Source organism: Vipera berus (assembly GCF_964194415.1).
Source record: "Vipera berus genome assembly, chromosome: 3".
Classification (NCBI taxonomy): Eukaryota; Metazoa; Chordata; class Lepidosauria; order Squamata; family Viperidae; genus Vipera; species Vipera berus.
Window position 1 is genome coordinate 196,784,718 of NC_138204.1, and position 15,914 is coordinate 196,800,631.

General features: G+C 35.2%; 1 protein-coding gene across 2 annotated transcripts in view; it reads right to left on the bottom strand.

Moving 5' to 3' along the window:
• Window positions 1–15,914, bottom strand: part of RSPO2 (R-spondin 2) — a gene marked incomplete at its 5' end in the record, with an annotated part of 119,736 nt that overhangs the window by 46,314 nt on the left and 57,508 nt on the right. The window contains one exon of one of the 2 annotated variants that reach the window (XM_081326016.1): window positions 6,297–6,485. The exons of the other annotated variant lie outside the window; for it this stretch is intronic. Within the exon in view, the coding sequence (XP_081182142.1) occupies window positions 6,297–6,485 (189 nt within the window). The remainder of the gene's footprint in view (window positions 1–6,296; window positions 6,486–15,914) is intronic. 2 annotated transcript variants of the gene reach the window in all.

The following is a 15,914-nucleotide window of genomic DNA, read 5'->3' on the forward strand; positions in this document are numbered from 1 at the left end:
ACCAGAAAGAATTAAAGTAAACAAAAGAGTTTATTGCACTGAACATAGTAAGACTCGGTATGAAATAGAATTGTGTACAAATGATATACATGTGATTGCTAAAATGTATACACTTTTATTGAAATATGAAACAGAAGAAAAACAAGTGAAAGAATTGATAAAGTGGGCTAAAAATTGTGGTTATAATGTAGAGATTGAACAATGGGAAATCATGTGTTTCAAAGGATTTAAATTTACACCATGTTATCTTAAAGAAAACTTTTATAAAATGTTGTACCATAGCACTGTAGAAATTGTCTAGAATGTATAAATTTGATATTAGAAATATGAATGAAAACAGTCATTTTATCATGCTTTGTGGAGATGTAAAAAAAGTTAGAAAATCTTGGACGCAAATACTGACTCAGAGGATTTTAAAGATTATTATATAATTGAAACCAGAAGTCTTTTTCTTGGGACTGATGGACAAACAGTTGGGGGAAAAAGTCATGGAAATTGGTTTTTGTATCTGATAACTTCAGTGAACTTATTATTGTATGCAGAAAAATGGGGAAAAAATGGACAATACCTACACTGGATGAATGTTTGGTGAAAATAATAGAAATTGCTGAGATGACCAAACTGACTTGTTTAATTAGAGAAAAAAACAATATCTACATTTATTGCTGATTAGAAACCTCTTGTGCAGGTTTGTATGCATAAATGAAGAAAAAAATGAATGTAAGGTTTTGATGATTCTTCTTTTACTTTTACTTTTCTTCTTACACTTTTGGCTTCTCTTGGATATTTTTTTTTCTTTTTCTTCCTTATTAGTTTGTACATATAGACACAGATAAGCTATGTATACAGTATGCAAAAGAATAGCAATAAATGTGCAGATGAATGTTATAGAAGTTAATTTTGCATGCTGGCTAGAAAGTAGGGATTAAAATGAGTTTTTCCAGGTTTTTCATAAACCGATGCTACCACTTAAGATTTCAAACAGTTATGTGAGGAAGACTGAACAAAGATACAGTATACAGGTATACACTTAAATATTTTGTTTGGAGAAAAACATGATTTATTGATAGGAGGATATTGCATATAAACTTGACTATGATTTGTTAGTGCAATCATATATAATGGTACCAAAGGTCTAATCCTGTTGAGTTTAATGTATTTCGATGCAGACAGAGATAGAACTACAAAACACATTTACATAAATGGATAACTTTCAAAAGATTTGTTTCAGTGTTTAAAGAATGTTATCAAAATAATCCAAACATTTGACAATGTAATACTATATTTATGGGTAACATTCCAAGCAAATATGCATAGAATTGCATATTTTTCACTAGGATTTGGCAATCTGCCCAATTTACCCAAGACTTAGCAAACTTAATCTCCTAGACGTTAATTTTCTTGAAATTAATTTATGGTCATATTGCCCTGTAATGTGACATTTCTCAGTTTTGTTGTATACTTTTAAATTTACATTTAATAGTAAAAGCTCATGCCTGGGAAAAGCTTTCATAGACTACAATTCTAATGCAATGGAAAATGCTTTATTGTATTCATTAGATTCCATGTAGAAAACATGGACAATTGAATGATGTAAAAAAATAATTCTCCAGATATTCTGGCTGGCTTCAACTGTCTGTAATAATACAAGCCAGAACAAATGCTTCTTAATTTAGCTCATCCCAGAAGTAAATAGCAATTCGTAAAGTTGCTGTTGCCAGTAATAAATTGAATAAAAACAGTCTCTAATCTTGTACTTTGCATGTACATTCAAGGAATGTATGTAAGATTATCTGTATCTAGTAGTCATTGATTGATTTAGACACTGAGCTCTACACTTTTAGAGAAGATGCGTGCAATTGTACATGATCAGAGACCCTGATTATTGCAGAATGTAAACAAAGGAGCTTTGCACTCAAACTACACATGTTTTGAGCAATTGCCATGACCTTATTATTTATTCAAGAAAAAAAATATTTTCCAACCTAAAGATGATATATATAGCCCTGGCACATGCAATTTTTTTTCATAGGAACAATCTCTTGTGAGCTAGATCCAGGTGAGAAAGAATGAATGACCTAATACTGTTATTATCTAATAGCACCTGCAGTGGTATGTAAGCAGCTTTGGCATTAAATGAGGTGAGCAAATTTTTTTAATTTTTCAGCTTCTGGCATGAATTATCAATAAATTGTTACAGTTGGGAAGGAGTTTTTAAAAAGCAAAAGAAGTTACAGCTGAGCCAAGTAGCAGTTGTTGAGCTTTAAGATCATCTAGGCAGCATCTTGCCATCCTCAATTAGAATGGAGAGTATTTGGGAAATCAAGATGGTACAGTAGACTGGAAAGTCAGAAGTTGTCCCCAAATGCAATAGCAAACTATTTCAGTATATGCAGAACTAAATGGATATGCCCATTTAAGTCTCCAGGAATTGAGCTTGATTTGAAAGCAATTTATCATCTAACCTTCTATGATATGAAATGTGTGTGTGTTTCTTGGGGTTCCTTCCCAGATGCCTCGATAAATATAATGCAGTTGCATATACACAATTACTATCAATAATATGATAGATGATAGACAATAGATAGGAGATAGGAGACAGACGGATGGGGAGAGAGAGAGAAACAGACAAATGATAGATAGATAGATAGATAGATAGATAGATAGATAGATAGATAGATAGATAGATAGATAGATAGATAGATAGATAGACAGACAGACAGACAGACAGACAGACAGACAGAGAGATAGAGACTATATCTAACGAGGTTAATATGCTCATTTCATATCATAGCAGGATTATTCTTTTTTTTTTTTAAAAAAAAGTAGGATTATAAAGCTTTTGGTCATGAACATATCTCTAAACAACGTTTGTGTAGTATGCAGTATGCAGAGTGTTGACTCAGGCAGGCCCCTTAATGAAACTTCACAGAAGGAAACCGCTTTGATATTCCATTCTTGTCAACATTGTTCGATTAAATTAAAATCATATTAATATTTTAGGGATCCTTCCGATTATAGCAGCTTTCTTTTTTAAAGGAATCCAATACCTGCTCAGAAGCCCATTTCTACCTAACAGTGTTACTATATTTACATTTACATAGCCTTGGTGGAGCAGTGGGCTAATGCCTCCTTAAGTAACACCAGCTGCCTGCAATCAGTGCAGGTTCGCATCCCACCAGGCTCAAGGTTGACTCAGCCTTCCATCCTTCCGAGGTAGGTAAAATGAGGACCCAGATTGTTGGGGGCAATTAAGCTGACTTTGTAATAATGCCGCTTGGGGGGTGTGTGAAAGCCCTAATAAGCAGGCATATACATAGAATGAAGGCTACTGCTAAGCTTGTAAGCCGCCCGGGGTCTTCGGAGAAGGGCGGGATATAAATGGAATAAAAATAAAAAAATAAAAATATGGGCTTTCCAGAATATCTTGAATCAGATATTTTTCTATGTAAATTAGGCTACTTTATACTGGCTAACCTGAATTGGAAAATTTTGAGTTAACATTGGAAAATATTTAATCCCCTCAAGCTCTATTTTTTTAAGTAAATACACTGATAAACATTCAGTCTTCTATAATCACCAAACAAACCAAAAAGCCCCTAATCATTTATAGTGAATAATTTCAAATTTAAAATATTTGACATGTACATTATTTTACCTTGCTTAGAAATTAATGATTTAATTCATATCGTTAAGAATGAAAACCGAAAAAGGTCTAATTTTAAAAATGCCACATATACCTAACATTGTATTTGGGAATTGGCATTTTTTTATTATTACTAATGAATGTATAAAAAGTGGAAAAATTAAAACAAAAAAAAAGTTTTCCACTCCACCTCACCACATGGATCAAACATCTGAATCAAAACCAAAGGAAAATCCTTTAATTAGACTCAAATTCTCATAAATATAAATATTAGAAATATTGTTCTATGCTACAATGTCTAAAGTCATACCAACAGAAGAAATACAAGATGGTTTTATAATTTTCATTAAAGCAGAATTGGGATAAGCTTTGTTGACTTTTTTCCTTCCTTGATAGGTTCCAAGCCACAACAGAAGTTTGAAGGAAGAAAGAAACTGATTAAAAAGCAAACAAAAACATAATGTAAGGAAAAGCAAAAAAAAATGCAACCAGAATTTTGGCGACAGAGACAAAGACTAAAACAACTTTAAGCAGAGTGTTTTTTTTTAAAAAAAGAAGATATGAAACATTCTGCATTTAGTAGAGGATGAATAAAAATGCTAGATATTAAATATTCCCTGAGCTTCCTTTATTGTAGGTATCATCCCACATTTTCGCAAATATAAAATTGTCTCAAATTCTTATATTAAATCTAAATTGAATCCAGAGAGATTAAAGTCAGGGAGATTTCATGGATATTTTACTGACTCAATCCAGCAAATCTTCAAATATTAATAGTTACAAGAAGATCTTTAAATATGTATAGTTAGAGACATGCCAAACACTTGTGGGGGTTTTTGGCTGAAATCCTATGCATATTTTCTTTGTATTTGAATTAATCGAATGATAAAAATTGTAGTTATTAGCAAATCATTTCTGTTTCAAATGTGCAAATATGTGATGGACCTAACATGCTTTCTAATCTCTTGAATTTTAGAAAAGTCATTTCTAAATTAATGTCTGCAAGAACAGGAAGGTAAATAGATTTCTCATTTCTTTTTTTAAAATAATTCACATTTTAATTTTTGATCCACTTCATTCCCCCCTAGATACCTTTTTCATTATTTAACAGGGCATTTTTAATTTAAAATTTACATTGCCCTTCACTTTTTTGACTTTCCAGAAACCAAGCTAGTTCAGAACTGAGAAACAAGATACCCAGAAGTCTATGGAGAGTCTCAATCTCCAGGTCATGGATGTCCCAAAGGTGCTTTGTTTTTTTCCTAAAACAAAAAAACAATGTTACAACTAAAGAGGTTTCTTGGATGAAAAGTGAAACATTTTCAAACAAAAACCAAGAAAGGGATGTTAGAGATGGCCAAATTAATTGTTTCTCATTGCAATCAGCATACACAATAAGAAAGTTCCAGGTTTTTTTTTTCAAGTTCCTTGTCCAATATTCTAAAAGGAATTTTTATGGTTTCAATTTTATATTCATTTTAAGAATCTTCTGCATTAAAATAGGAATCTGGCAGGATATTGATTAACCCCAGAAGAAGTGGAACGGTTGGGTGGGGCTGTCATTGCCAGAGGTGAGTATAAAAGACATTCCCCCAAAATAAGACCTGGTGCCTCTTTTGGAAGCAAAAAGAAGTCTTATTTTTGGGGAAACATGGTAACCATCAGGTCTAAATACATTACAGGTAATCCTTAACATACAACCACTATTAGGATTGGAATGGAGTCATTAATCCAGGACTATCTGTACATGTAGTGACATGGTAAAATCAGTGGGAGTTACGCTAATATTATTACATTTAGAGATTTGCTTGGAAAAGTCAGCAAAGTATACAAGATAGCATGATCTAATTAAATCAAAGCTTGGAAATTACTTCCTTGGGGTTCATCCCATTAGCTATTAGACAATCCAATTTATCATTAATTTGGTTGCAGGATGTAAGCTATTCAAAGTCCAGCTGCCATTTGCAACTGATCAATGGTGATTTTGTCAGTGCTGACAGTGTTCAAGTGGTACTCCAGTTGTTTTGGGATTGCACCCAAGGCGCCTATTACTATTGGTACTACCTTTGCTTTCTTTTTTCACAGTCATTCTATTTCTATTTGTAGGTCTTTGTATTTTACTTCCTTAGAGTTCACCCCACCAGCTATTAGACAGCCCAATTTATCACTGGTTGTCCTTTATAGTATACTAAAATTATCTATGTATTTCATTGCATAACTTTTCTATTTCAGGTGATTTCAGTTGTCCATCTCTCACTTTACGTTTTTCCCCAATTCTCACTTTCTCAAGGAAATCAACAAAAGTAAGACGAGAAGCACCCCAAAATTAATACATGTGTAGAATTAGAACCAAAATCCACATGAATCAAGAGTATCTAAAACAGAATAGCAAACGTTTCTAAAAGAAAGGAAAAATACACAATAGCAGATCAAAAAAAAAGAAGTACATTGGTTTTGTGCAAGAGACAGATAGATAAATATAATAAATGCATACATTGTGTCATATGATATAACTGAAGATTCTCTTAGAATTATATAATGTGTTGTAATCATTTATGAAAGTTTCATTTTTATGCACTCAATCATTTTCAAAATGAAGTCATAAGTGAGTGAATTTTAGACTTCAAAACATTAAGCAGAGAAAACTTACTTGAACATCTGTTCATGTCTGGGGCTCGAAGACCATAGTACCCCAATGGGCAGGAATTCAAGCATTCCCCATACTGCCTCATTCCTTCTCTTCGTAGAAAGAAGAACAACTTATGTTGACATCTGATGCATCCATTGTCCTTTGAGCAAGACAAACAGCCTTTGCAAATTGGATTTGGCCCATAGTTTGCTGTGATTTTTTTTCCAGAGACAGAAAAGGGAAGAGAAGAGAAATGATAATATTAAAACATAATGTCAACGCTGCTTACATCAAATGTTATTGCTTGACAAGAGAGGAAGAAGTAGCTATTTCATATGTTAAACTTGTGTATTGCTTTAAGACATTTAGTTTAAGGTTGGGAAGGGGGACGAGTAGGATTGCACCTTTCAAGACTATCTCTAACTAAGAAGATAAGACCTTGGCAGGTTTTCTAACGGAAGGGAAACTGATTCTTTAAATTAATTGGAGATTATGATTAATGACAAAATTAGAAAGGTGGAGAATTGTGTTTTAATATATTGTGCAAGGGGCAGAGATTTCAGATTCCAGCTTCCTTCAAGCAAGCATTTGCCGTTGAATACGGCCAGACATGTCAAACACAAGGCCCGGGGGCCGGATCCGGCCCGTGAAGTGGTTTCATGTGGCCCGCGAAGCCATCCTGGAAACAGTGAGGGAACGGCCCCCACTGCCTTGGCCCTGGCCCAGAGACCCTCCTTCTGCCAGAGACACTCAGATCTGTCCTACTCCTGCTCAGGCCCCCATAGGCACCCTTGATGCAAACGATGTAGAGCTGGCCATGCCCACCAAGTAGGCCATACGCATTCTAGCCACACCCACCCAGTAGGCCACACCTACCCTGGCCATAACCACCTGGCCCCCTGAGGGCAACCGCAATGCTGATGCAGCCCTCAATGAAATTGAGTTTGACACCCCTGTATTAGGCTAATAAAGGACTTTTAAGGTAAACAATGCCTCAGAGTCACTTGAAAAGCGTTGGAAACTTGACACATAATATTAACCATGTAAAGAGTAATCATACAGCATCATCCTTTTTTGTTGTTGTTTACAACAAACAACTAAAGAAACATTGAGCAGACAGGGTATCTTTATTATTAAATATTTTATAAACTTTCTCTCACAGTTTTAATATAATATAGAAGAACACGTTGGAAATTGGTATTTAGGCCATCAGATCCAAGTCCCTGTTCAATTAAAGCATTTGATTGATGGAATTCTTTTGTTAAAACCTTCATGCAGAATACGGTAGAAATATTATTCCCATGATGTATTTGTTAAGCCTCAAATTTCTTTAGCCTTTTCTGTAGCAACCTTCTTATATTCAGCTTGTGCAACTATTGTTCCAAGGTCTTTTTTCCAAGTACAGAAATCAGATGCAGTAGCTCCAATTCTTGCTCCGTGCATTTGATTTCCAATTCCTTTGGACAAATAGTTGCCCTTCCCATTACTAAATTTCTTTCTCTTAAAATTTAACACAACTCTCTTGTTTTCAATTTTATTTTCATAAAATTATAAACTATCATGTTATCATCTAAACACTGGCTAACCATTTCTTCCACTTTTCATTCAAATCATTAATAAAAATGTCCAAAAATATAGAACATCTCTATAAACCAGTCACTGTAACATTTCGCATATAGCTACTAAACTCACTTTTAACTTGCTTTGCTACAATAAAAAGTGTGTGTGTAAACAGACACACAAAAAAGCATTTCTACAATCTACTACCAAAGTTATGCTATGAAAAACTTGATGAGGTTTTATGGCAGTTGATTTATTAAATATTAAAATAACAGTATAAATATAGGAGGAATAAATCCAAATGCAAAATTCTTCAAATGCGTTCATTAAATATAATAAAGATTACAGTTAGTAGAACCAAACACAGCTAATGGACTTTGGACTTTGGCTCCAAAGTCACACACACAAACACACACATACATACTCCTAACTTGTTCATGTATTTTTCCCAGATTTTTCCTAATCTTTTCCAGAAAGATTAAAATCTTGTCCATAATGTCAGAATGGATTCAAATTTCTCCAGTGCATCCAAAATCCATTAAATCAAACCCCATTGAATACAGACCTTTCTGTGATTTGAAGCAAATACAAATTAATCCAACCCACACCCAAATTCCTGAAACAGTCAAATGCTGGAAGTGGAGAATGGAATGCTCTATTTAAATTCTTCAAATTATATAACAAGAATGGATAAAAGACAGATCAAGAATCAACTCAGTGAACTTCAAGCAGTCTGGTTAGGTCTCCAATTATATTATTTAAGAAAGGACAGAGCATCTTAACTCCTGTGACCACTATTAAACAGAGCATTGAAATGTATAATTCTTGGGAGGAAATACTGTTAGATCCATTATTTGTCAAACTCTTAACTTTGCTCTTAATTATCTCTCCTTCAGGTTCAAGAGATAAGAAAGATATGACTGAAAATTATTTGAAGCTACGTTTAATCTTCTTGTTAATTTATTAAAATGGATGGTATGCTTAACTTTGCCATCCTTTGGGCTCATTTCTAAGAAAACTAGTTACTTGGTAACAAAGTTGAAGGTCAGTTTTGATGCTCTGATTTTTTCTCTAAAATGGGCTGGTCCTAAATTCTAAGGACTGGCCTGCCTTGAGAAAATACACTTGATTAGTGTCGAACTGGATAAGAATGTTGGACTGTAACACAGGAACTGCAACATTAACTCTCATAGTTTTCTCATGACCTATTTTTGCTGAATGTTACACTATCAACTAGATTCCAAATATAAGTTTGGAATGCTTGCTGTATGCTAAAGGATATGTGTTCTTCTTGGTTATAATAACCAGCATTTGATAGCTCTTAAGATATAAATAAGAGCATAGGCTATGGTAATGGGCTAAAATTTACACTGGAAGGAGCGGTCTACACCTGAAATGCAGTACTGGATTGCTGAGCCATGATGAAGTAATCTTTTTCCAGTGAAGAGGCAAAGACAAAGATTTTGCTCAAAGGTTTTAGAAATGTCTGTTTATAAAACATAATTTCCAGACCTTTTCTTTCTTTTATAACATAATTTCCAGATCTTTTCTTTCTTTTTTTCCATGTTTTAATTGTTATGTTTATCCATGTTGAGGTTGTGTTGAACCCTTCTTGCAGTTGTATTTGTACTTCTCTTTTGTTCATTAGTAAAATAAAACAAACTTCTTAGACTGATGGTTTAGAAGTCACATAGTTCCCACCTCTTGGAAAGGAACCAATCAGGAAACAACAGTACATGTTTGCGACTAAGCCATCTTATGAATCAACATATCTCATAACCACACTCATGTAGACATTATACCCCAGCGAATTAATCATTCTTATAAACTTTATTATCTGATTGTGTGATCCAAAATGTTATTAATTAAACCAGCCTGCCTTTCTGTACAGTTTATGATGATATTCTATTCTGGTTCAGTTTATCTCTTTATCTGACACAGGGTATATATACCTTCTACATGAAACCATATGTTCTGTCGATGAATATGAAACTTTTTTAAAGGCAGCATAGGCAATTCTGGGCTGGATATTACCTTAGATGTGACCTGCTTATACATTCTACTATCAGCCTAGACTGTCCTATCATATGCAACCTACTTACTCTTTCCTAAAGCAGGAGAAGGAAATATAGGAATAGCACTTAAACGTATGTATCACTTCATAGCATTGTACAGCACTCTCTAAGTGGTTTACAATGTCAGCACCCATAACAATCTGAGTCCTCATTTTACTGACCTCGGAAGGATGGAAAGATGACTCAACCACGAGCTGGTTAGGATCAAACTCCTGGCTGTGGGCAGAATTAGCCTGCAATACAGCTATCATGAGTATTGGAGTATTGCAGTCACTAATGATGTAGTTTCTATTCTACAGAACAGGGAACATTCTGTATTTCTACTTCTAATGACTTATCCAAAATGGATCATTTGGAAATCATTTGTGATTAAGGGAATAATAATTACCATGATGAATGGTATTTAAAGTTAGGCCCAAATATACAGGGCCTAAAAACAATAACATAAAATTAATAATTAAAAAGCATCTGGCATCTCTGAGATTATCAATCAAGTGGATTGGTGATTATGCCAATTTGGTTTTCTTTCATTTTCTCATTTTTCTGAACCTGCCAAATCTGAGTGATATGCCTTCAGTATTTTCTTTTTATATAATCCTGCACTACAATCTGCATGTAACTTGGTGCCTAACTCTCCAAACCATGTTATCAATTTTGCCTATAAATATAGCCTTGCAAAGAAATAAGAAAAATGAATCTATTTATACCTCATGTTCATGAATGTTTGATTTTTTCCCAGGTTTTGATCCAATTCATGTTTTTCAGTGCTACTTACTAACTATATCACAAATCTGAGACAAATGCACATCATTGGTTGTATATTTTTAATACATGTATAAGCTAGAAAAAATTAACACTGGTCTTCCCCAAATACCTAACTAGTACTAGGTTAGGAAAGCTGTACCTCAGATTTATTTATTTATTCATTCATTCATTCATTCATTCATTCATTCATTTATTTGATTTATATACCACCCTTCTCCCGAAGGACTCAGGGCAATAAATATATTAAAAATACAGTATACAAAAGTTAAGAAAAAATTAAATATTGTGCCCAATACAATAAAATTAATTAAAATCAATATTAAAACCCCAAACCCATCAGATCAGGCGGGCTTGTTCAAATAAAGAAGTTTTTAGATCACGGCGGAAGGAGCGAAGGTCAGGATATATGTTACATATGAAAGATCTAAAGCTAAAGGTAGGATGTCTTTCAGAATACTGCTCATATGTTAGTTTGTGTGTCTGAGTGTGATGTGAGAATTCAAGTTGTATCTATTTTAATCAGGAAACACTTGCCTTTAGTTGCCAAAGTTTTTGAATAAGCAAGACAAGGGGGGGGAGAATAGATTTTTCATAGACCAGGAAATACATGTTATCCTTGATTAAAAATTAAATTAAATTAAAATTAAATTAACTTATTAAATCAATGGAAATAACCATGCATTTTCTCAATAGGATTTTCACAATCATCCTATCAAGATGCCTTCCTCATATCTGCTTTTTTTTGAAAAGCCAGTATTTCTGCACTCCCCCCCTTTTTTAATTCCTTCTCAGTTCAAAGTATTTCACCAATATCAAACACATATTGATGGAAATCACTTTGAAACACCTACCCTTTTCACTCCAAGTGTAATTATTATTGCTTTGAAGCCAAATGTTGTCAATCTATAATGTATGTCCTTTTTTTCCTTTTGGAACCATCTTCCCTCTGAACTCCTTCTTATTTCTCTAACAACAGCAGTTAAAAGTGTAAGAACAGAATGAGAGTAGTCTATAATTACTAAGAAAAAGGAAGGGGAACCCCTTGAGATGTTAACCCCTCAAAAAAGTGTCCTTGAGAACATATGCTATTTACACTTCATAGTTCACTCCAAACACTTAGGACTCAAAATGTTCAAAATTTGAAAAACATGGGCTGTTCAGTACAGACAAGCTGTTTTCTAAGTACCTATTTCCTAAAGGAAACAAGGGTCACGTCAACCTTATTTATATTTTCCTACAAAAGGAACACTCCATAAGTCTTAAATCTCTTAAGTTTCATTGCCAGCAATTGACAAACCAAAATTGGCCTTTTCAGAGATGTTTAAAAGTGGAGGAATGATGAAAAAAAATCAGATAACTTCCTTCAATTAATACATCATTTTCTAAACTTTCTTTAATGCCCTGACAATAATGTACAGGTAGTCCTCAACTTACAACCATTCATTTAGTGACCATTCAAAGTTACTGAAAAAAGTAACTTATGACCCATTTTCACTCTAACAACCATTTTACCATCCCCTCTGTTATGTGATCAAAGTTTGGGCACTTGGCAACTGGCAGGTATCTATCACTGTAGGACGGATGTGATGCCATTTGTAATCTTCCCAGCTGGCTTTGAACAAGCAAAGCCAATGGGGAAACCAGATTTGCTTAGCGACCACATGATTCATTTAACAACTGCACTGATTCGCTTAACATCTCTGGCAGAAAAGGTTGTAAAATGGGGTGCAACTCACCAACTGCCTTGCAAAATGGAAACTTTGGGCTCCGTGGTAAGTGGAGGACTGCCTGACCATTCAGGGTATGGGATGATGAAAATTTTTGTAGAATGTAAAACCTTATCCTGGAAATTTTGTTTTCCATATTCTAGCAAAACCCTAGGAAATTCATTTTCAAGGAACACATATATTTCTGATCCTGAGAATGGGTTCGTCCGCCCATAAAGACAATGAATAATCCATTCCCTTCCAAAAATTGAATGCCAAACACAAGGTCAAAACATCATCAGACCAATTATTCTATTTATTCTATTGCATCAGTGGAGGATTTTAAGAAGAGATTGGACAACTATTTATCCAAAATGATATAAGGTCACCTGCTTGTGCAGGAGGTTGGACAAGAAGACCTTCAACGTCCCTTCCAACTCTGTTATTCTGTTACTTTATAGTACACTAAGTTGCCTATAATAGGGGTCCCCAATTCCCAGGCCGCGGCCCACTACCAGGCCTTGAGCCAATCAGAACTGGGCCACAGAAGTGGCGGGCAAGCGGGGCCATGTGCACGTGCATCCCCTTTGCATGAGCAGTGTGTGTTTGTGTGTGTGTACTCTCCACTTGCATGAGTGGCGGGTGCGTGTGCCCACTGCTCATGTAAAGTGGAGCGGCATGCATATGTGCACACTTGGCTGCACTTGCGCAGAACCGTCCTCCCACACCGGTCCAGAAAGGTAGAAAGTTTGGGGAACTCTGGCCTATAAGAATCATTGTGAGTATGATGAGAATGTTAACCATTCAATCCAAATCGGCTACAGTGAATTGGATTAAATAAACAAATGCAGCTCTCCACTGAAATCTGGGTATAAATCTAATAACCAGTGCGGATTTGCGTGGGCATTTCAAATCTATGTTTAACGAATATTTTAAACCTCACAGTCTTTTAGATCCAGGATTTGGTTGAAAAACAGGTGGAAAAATTCTTAGATATTTTAAAAAAATCTGATCCCCTTACAAACATTCTTTATATTAAGTGAGAACATCTGGCATAGAAATGGAAAACTATCCAATTTTTTGGCTCTTTCGTTTGCATTAATGTTATATTTCAGTATATAAAAAGCATATTCCTGCAAACACCTGGTTATAGAAGAAAAAATTTGCAAATGACTGAGCTTGAGGAATTATTCAAGAGAGTTTTAAAGCACTTTTTATTTTTCTTTCCAACTAAAGACGATACAGCCAAATTGTCTTTAAAACCAGAATTGGACTGAATTATCACAGAAATACATCCCAATCAACAGCACATTATGATTGCTGGTAAATTCCAAATTGTTTTCCAAGCTTGGGAGCACTACAGGCATGTACAACAGATGGAAAAGTTACAGTATGTTGACATGAATAAAAACAAGAGATAAAAATGACTATTATGGAAAAGGGACAATTGTACATGTATTAAAATTCATGTATTAAAAAAAAACAGGAAGAAAGGCACATTTGGAAGCCAAAATAAGATCACATAAGCACACTGCACACTAGGCTAGGGGTTGCTTGTTTTACATTATTATACAAATGATGCCACATTTTATTGCAGAAAATTTACTTATACACAGTGCGAGGTATACAACCATCAAAGAGAATATAAATTGCCCTTCTTTTTTTCTAGATGAAGTAATGACAGGCAACTGTCATGTTCTGCTCTGAATATTGCTTCCGCACAGAACTTCATTTATTGGTTACATAAGTATCTTTGAGCCTGATCTTCACTTAAGATCTTACATCTTGATTGTAAGGAAGCTTTGCAGACTGAACTAGTCTATCTGGATGTCTGTTGTTGTTAGTTGCAAAGTCGTGTCCGACTCATCACGACCCTATGGACAACGTTCCTCCAGGCCTTCCTGTCCTCTACCATCTTCTGGAGTCCATTTAAGTTCACGCCTACTGCTTCAGTGACTCCAGCCACCTCATTCTCTGTCGTCCCCTTCTTCAATTGCCCTCAATCTTTCCCAGCATTAGGCTCTTCTCCAGTGAGTCCTTCCTTCTCATTAGGTGGCCAAAGTATTTTGAGTTTTAGCTTCAGGATCTGGCCTTCTAAAGAGCAGTCAGGGTTGATCTCCTCTAGGACCGACCGGTTTAATCACCTTGCAGTCCAAGGGACTCGCAGGAGTCTTCTCCAGCACCAGAGTTCAAAGTCCTCAATTCTTTGGCGCTTAGCCTTTTTTATGGTCCAACTTTCACTGCCATACATTGCAACTGGGAAGACCATAGCCTTAACTATACGCACTTTTGTTGACAGGGTAATGTCTGCTTTTTAGTGTGCTGTCTAGATTTGCCATGGCTTTCCTCCCAAGGAGCAAGCATCTTTTAATTTATTGGCTACAGTCCCCATCTGCAGTGATCTTGGAGCCCAGGAAAATAAAATCTGTCACTACCTCCATTTCTTCCCCATCTATTTGCCAGGAATTGAGAGGGCCGGATGCCATGATCTTGGTTTTCTTAATGTTTAGTTTCAACCCAGGTTTTGCACTCTCCTTCTTCACTTGCAACAAGAGACTCTTCAGTTCCTGTTCACTTTCTGCCATTAGAGTGGTATCATCTGCATATCTGGATGTCTAGAAAGAGGTAAAGTATAGGCTTTACAGTTCACAACTGAGTCATGCATAATTCTACTTGCTGGTCTCAGAATGGAGTGTCAGAATGGAGTTAATGGCACACAATAAACTAGCAATAATTGCCTGTAATAAATAGCATATTCCATGTTACACTTTCCATGTCACTACAGCACTGGGTAAAATGCTAGTAGCCATCATAGCTCTTACTCAACCTTCCACCATCTTCCAAATGCTTACAGATGGAACATGATGCAATGCATCAAATATCAGCTTAACTTAATATCACAAATAAATTATGAGTTATCTTTGTAAGGGAACTACAATTTCCTCATGATGCCATATGTTTCTCATGTAATGCAGCTGGCTGTCAAAATTCATATCTTCCACCTTTGAAGAACACACTAGCACATGAACACACACACTATTCATCATGAATAGTGCAAGAATCATTGTAGCTCGGCCTATTAAAAACCAGAATGGAAAGAGTGGAAGAGATCTATTGGGTGTCAAATCAAAAGTACTTGACAGCCAATGGATAAGAGGTGGAGCAGTTCACAGGCTTGTATCCTTTCCCCATATTTTGGGCAAGCAAAAAAAGGGGGAGAGTGCTTATTTTACACTTGGCTATTGCATAAAGTATTAGCAAAATAAATATAAAGGGCAGGGTAGGAAGTGATGTTGTGTTCCCAAATGGTAATTTTTGCAATAGTTCCGAATATTGTAATAAGTGGAGGCTGACGTCCATCAGGTCAAATCTGTGTTTACAACAATAAAACAACTGCATGCAAGAGTTCATAGTGCAACAACAAACAACAGTGTCAGCAACACTATCACTTTTGGTTCAAATCCTTCCACAAACCTTCATGAGACCTACTGTATGATAGCAATGTGTAGGAGAAGAGCACTTTATGAAGCAGC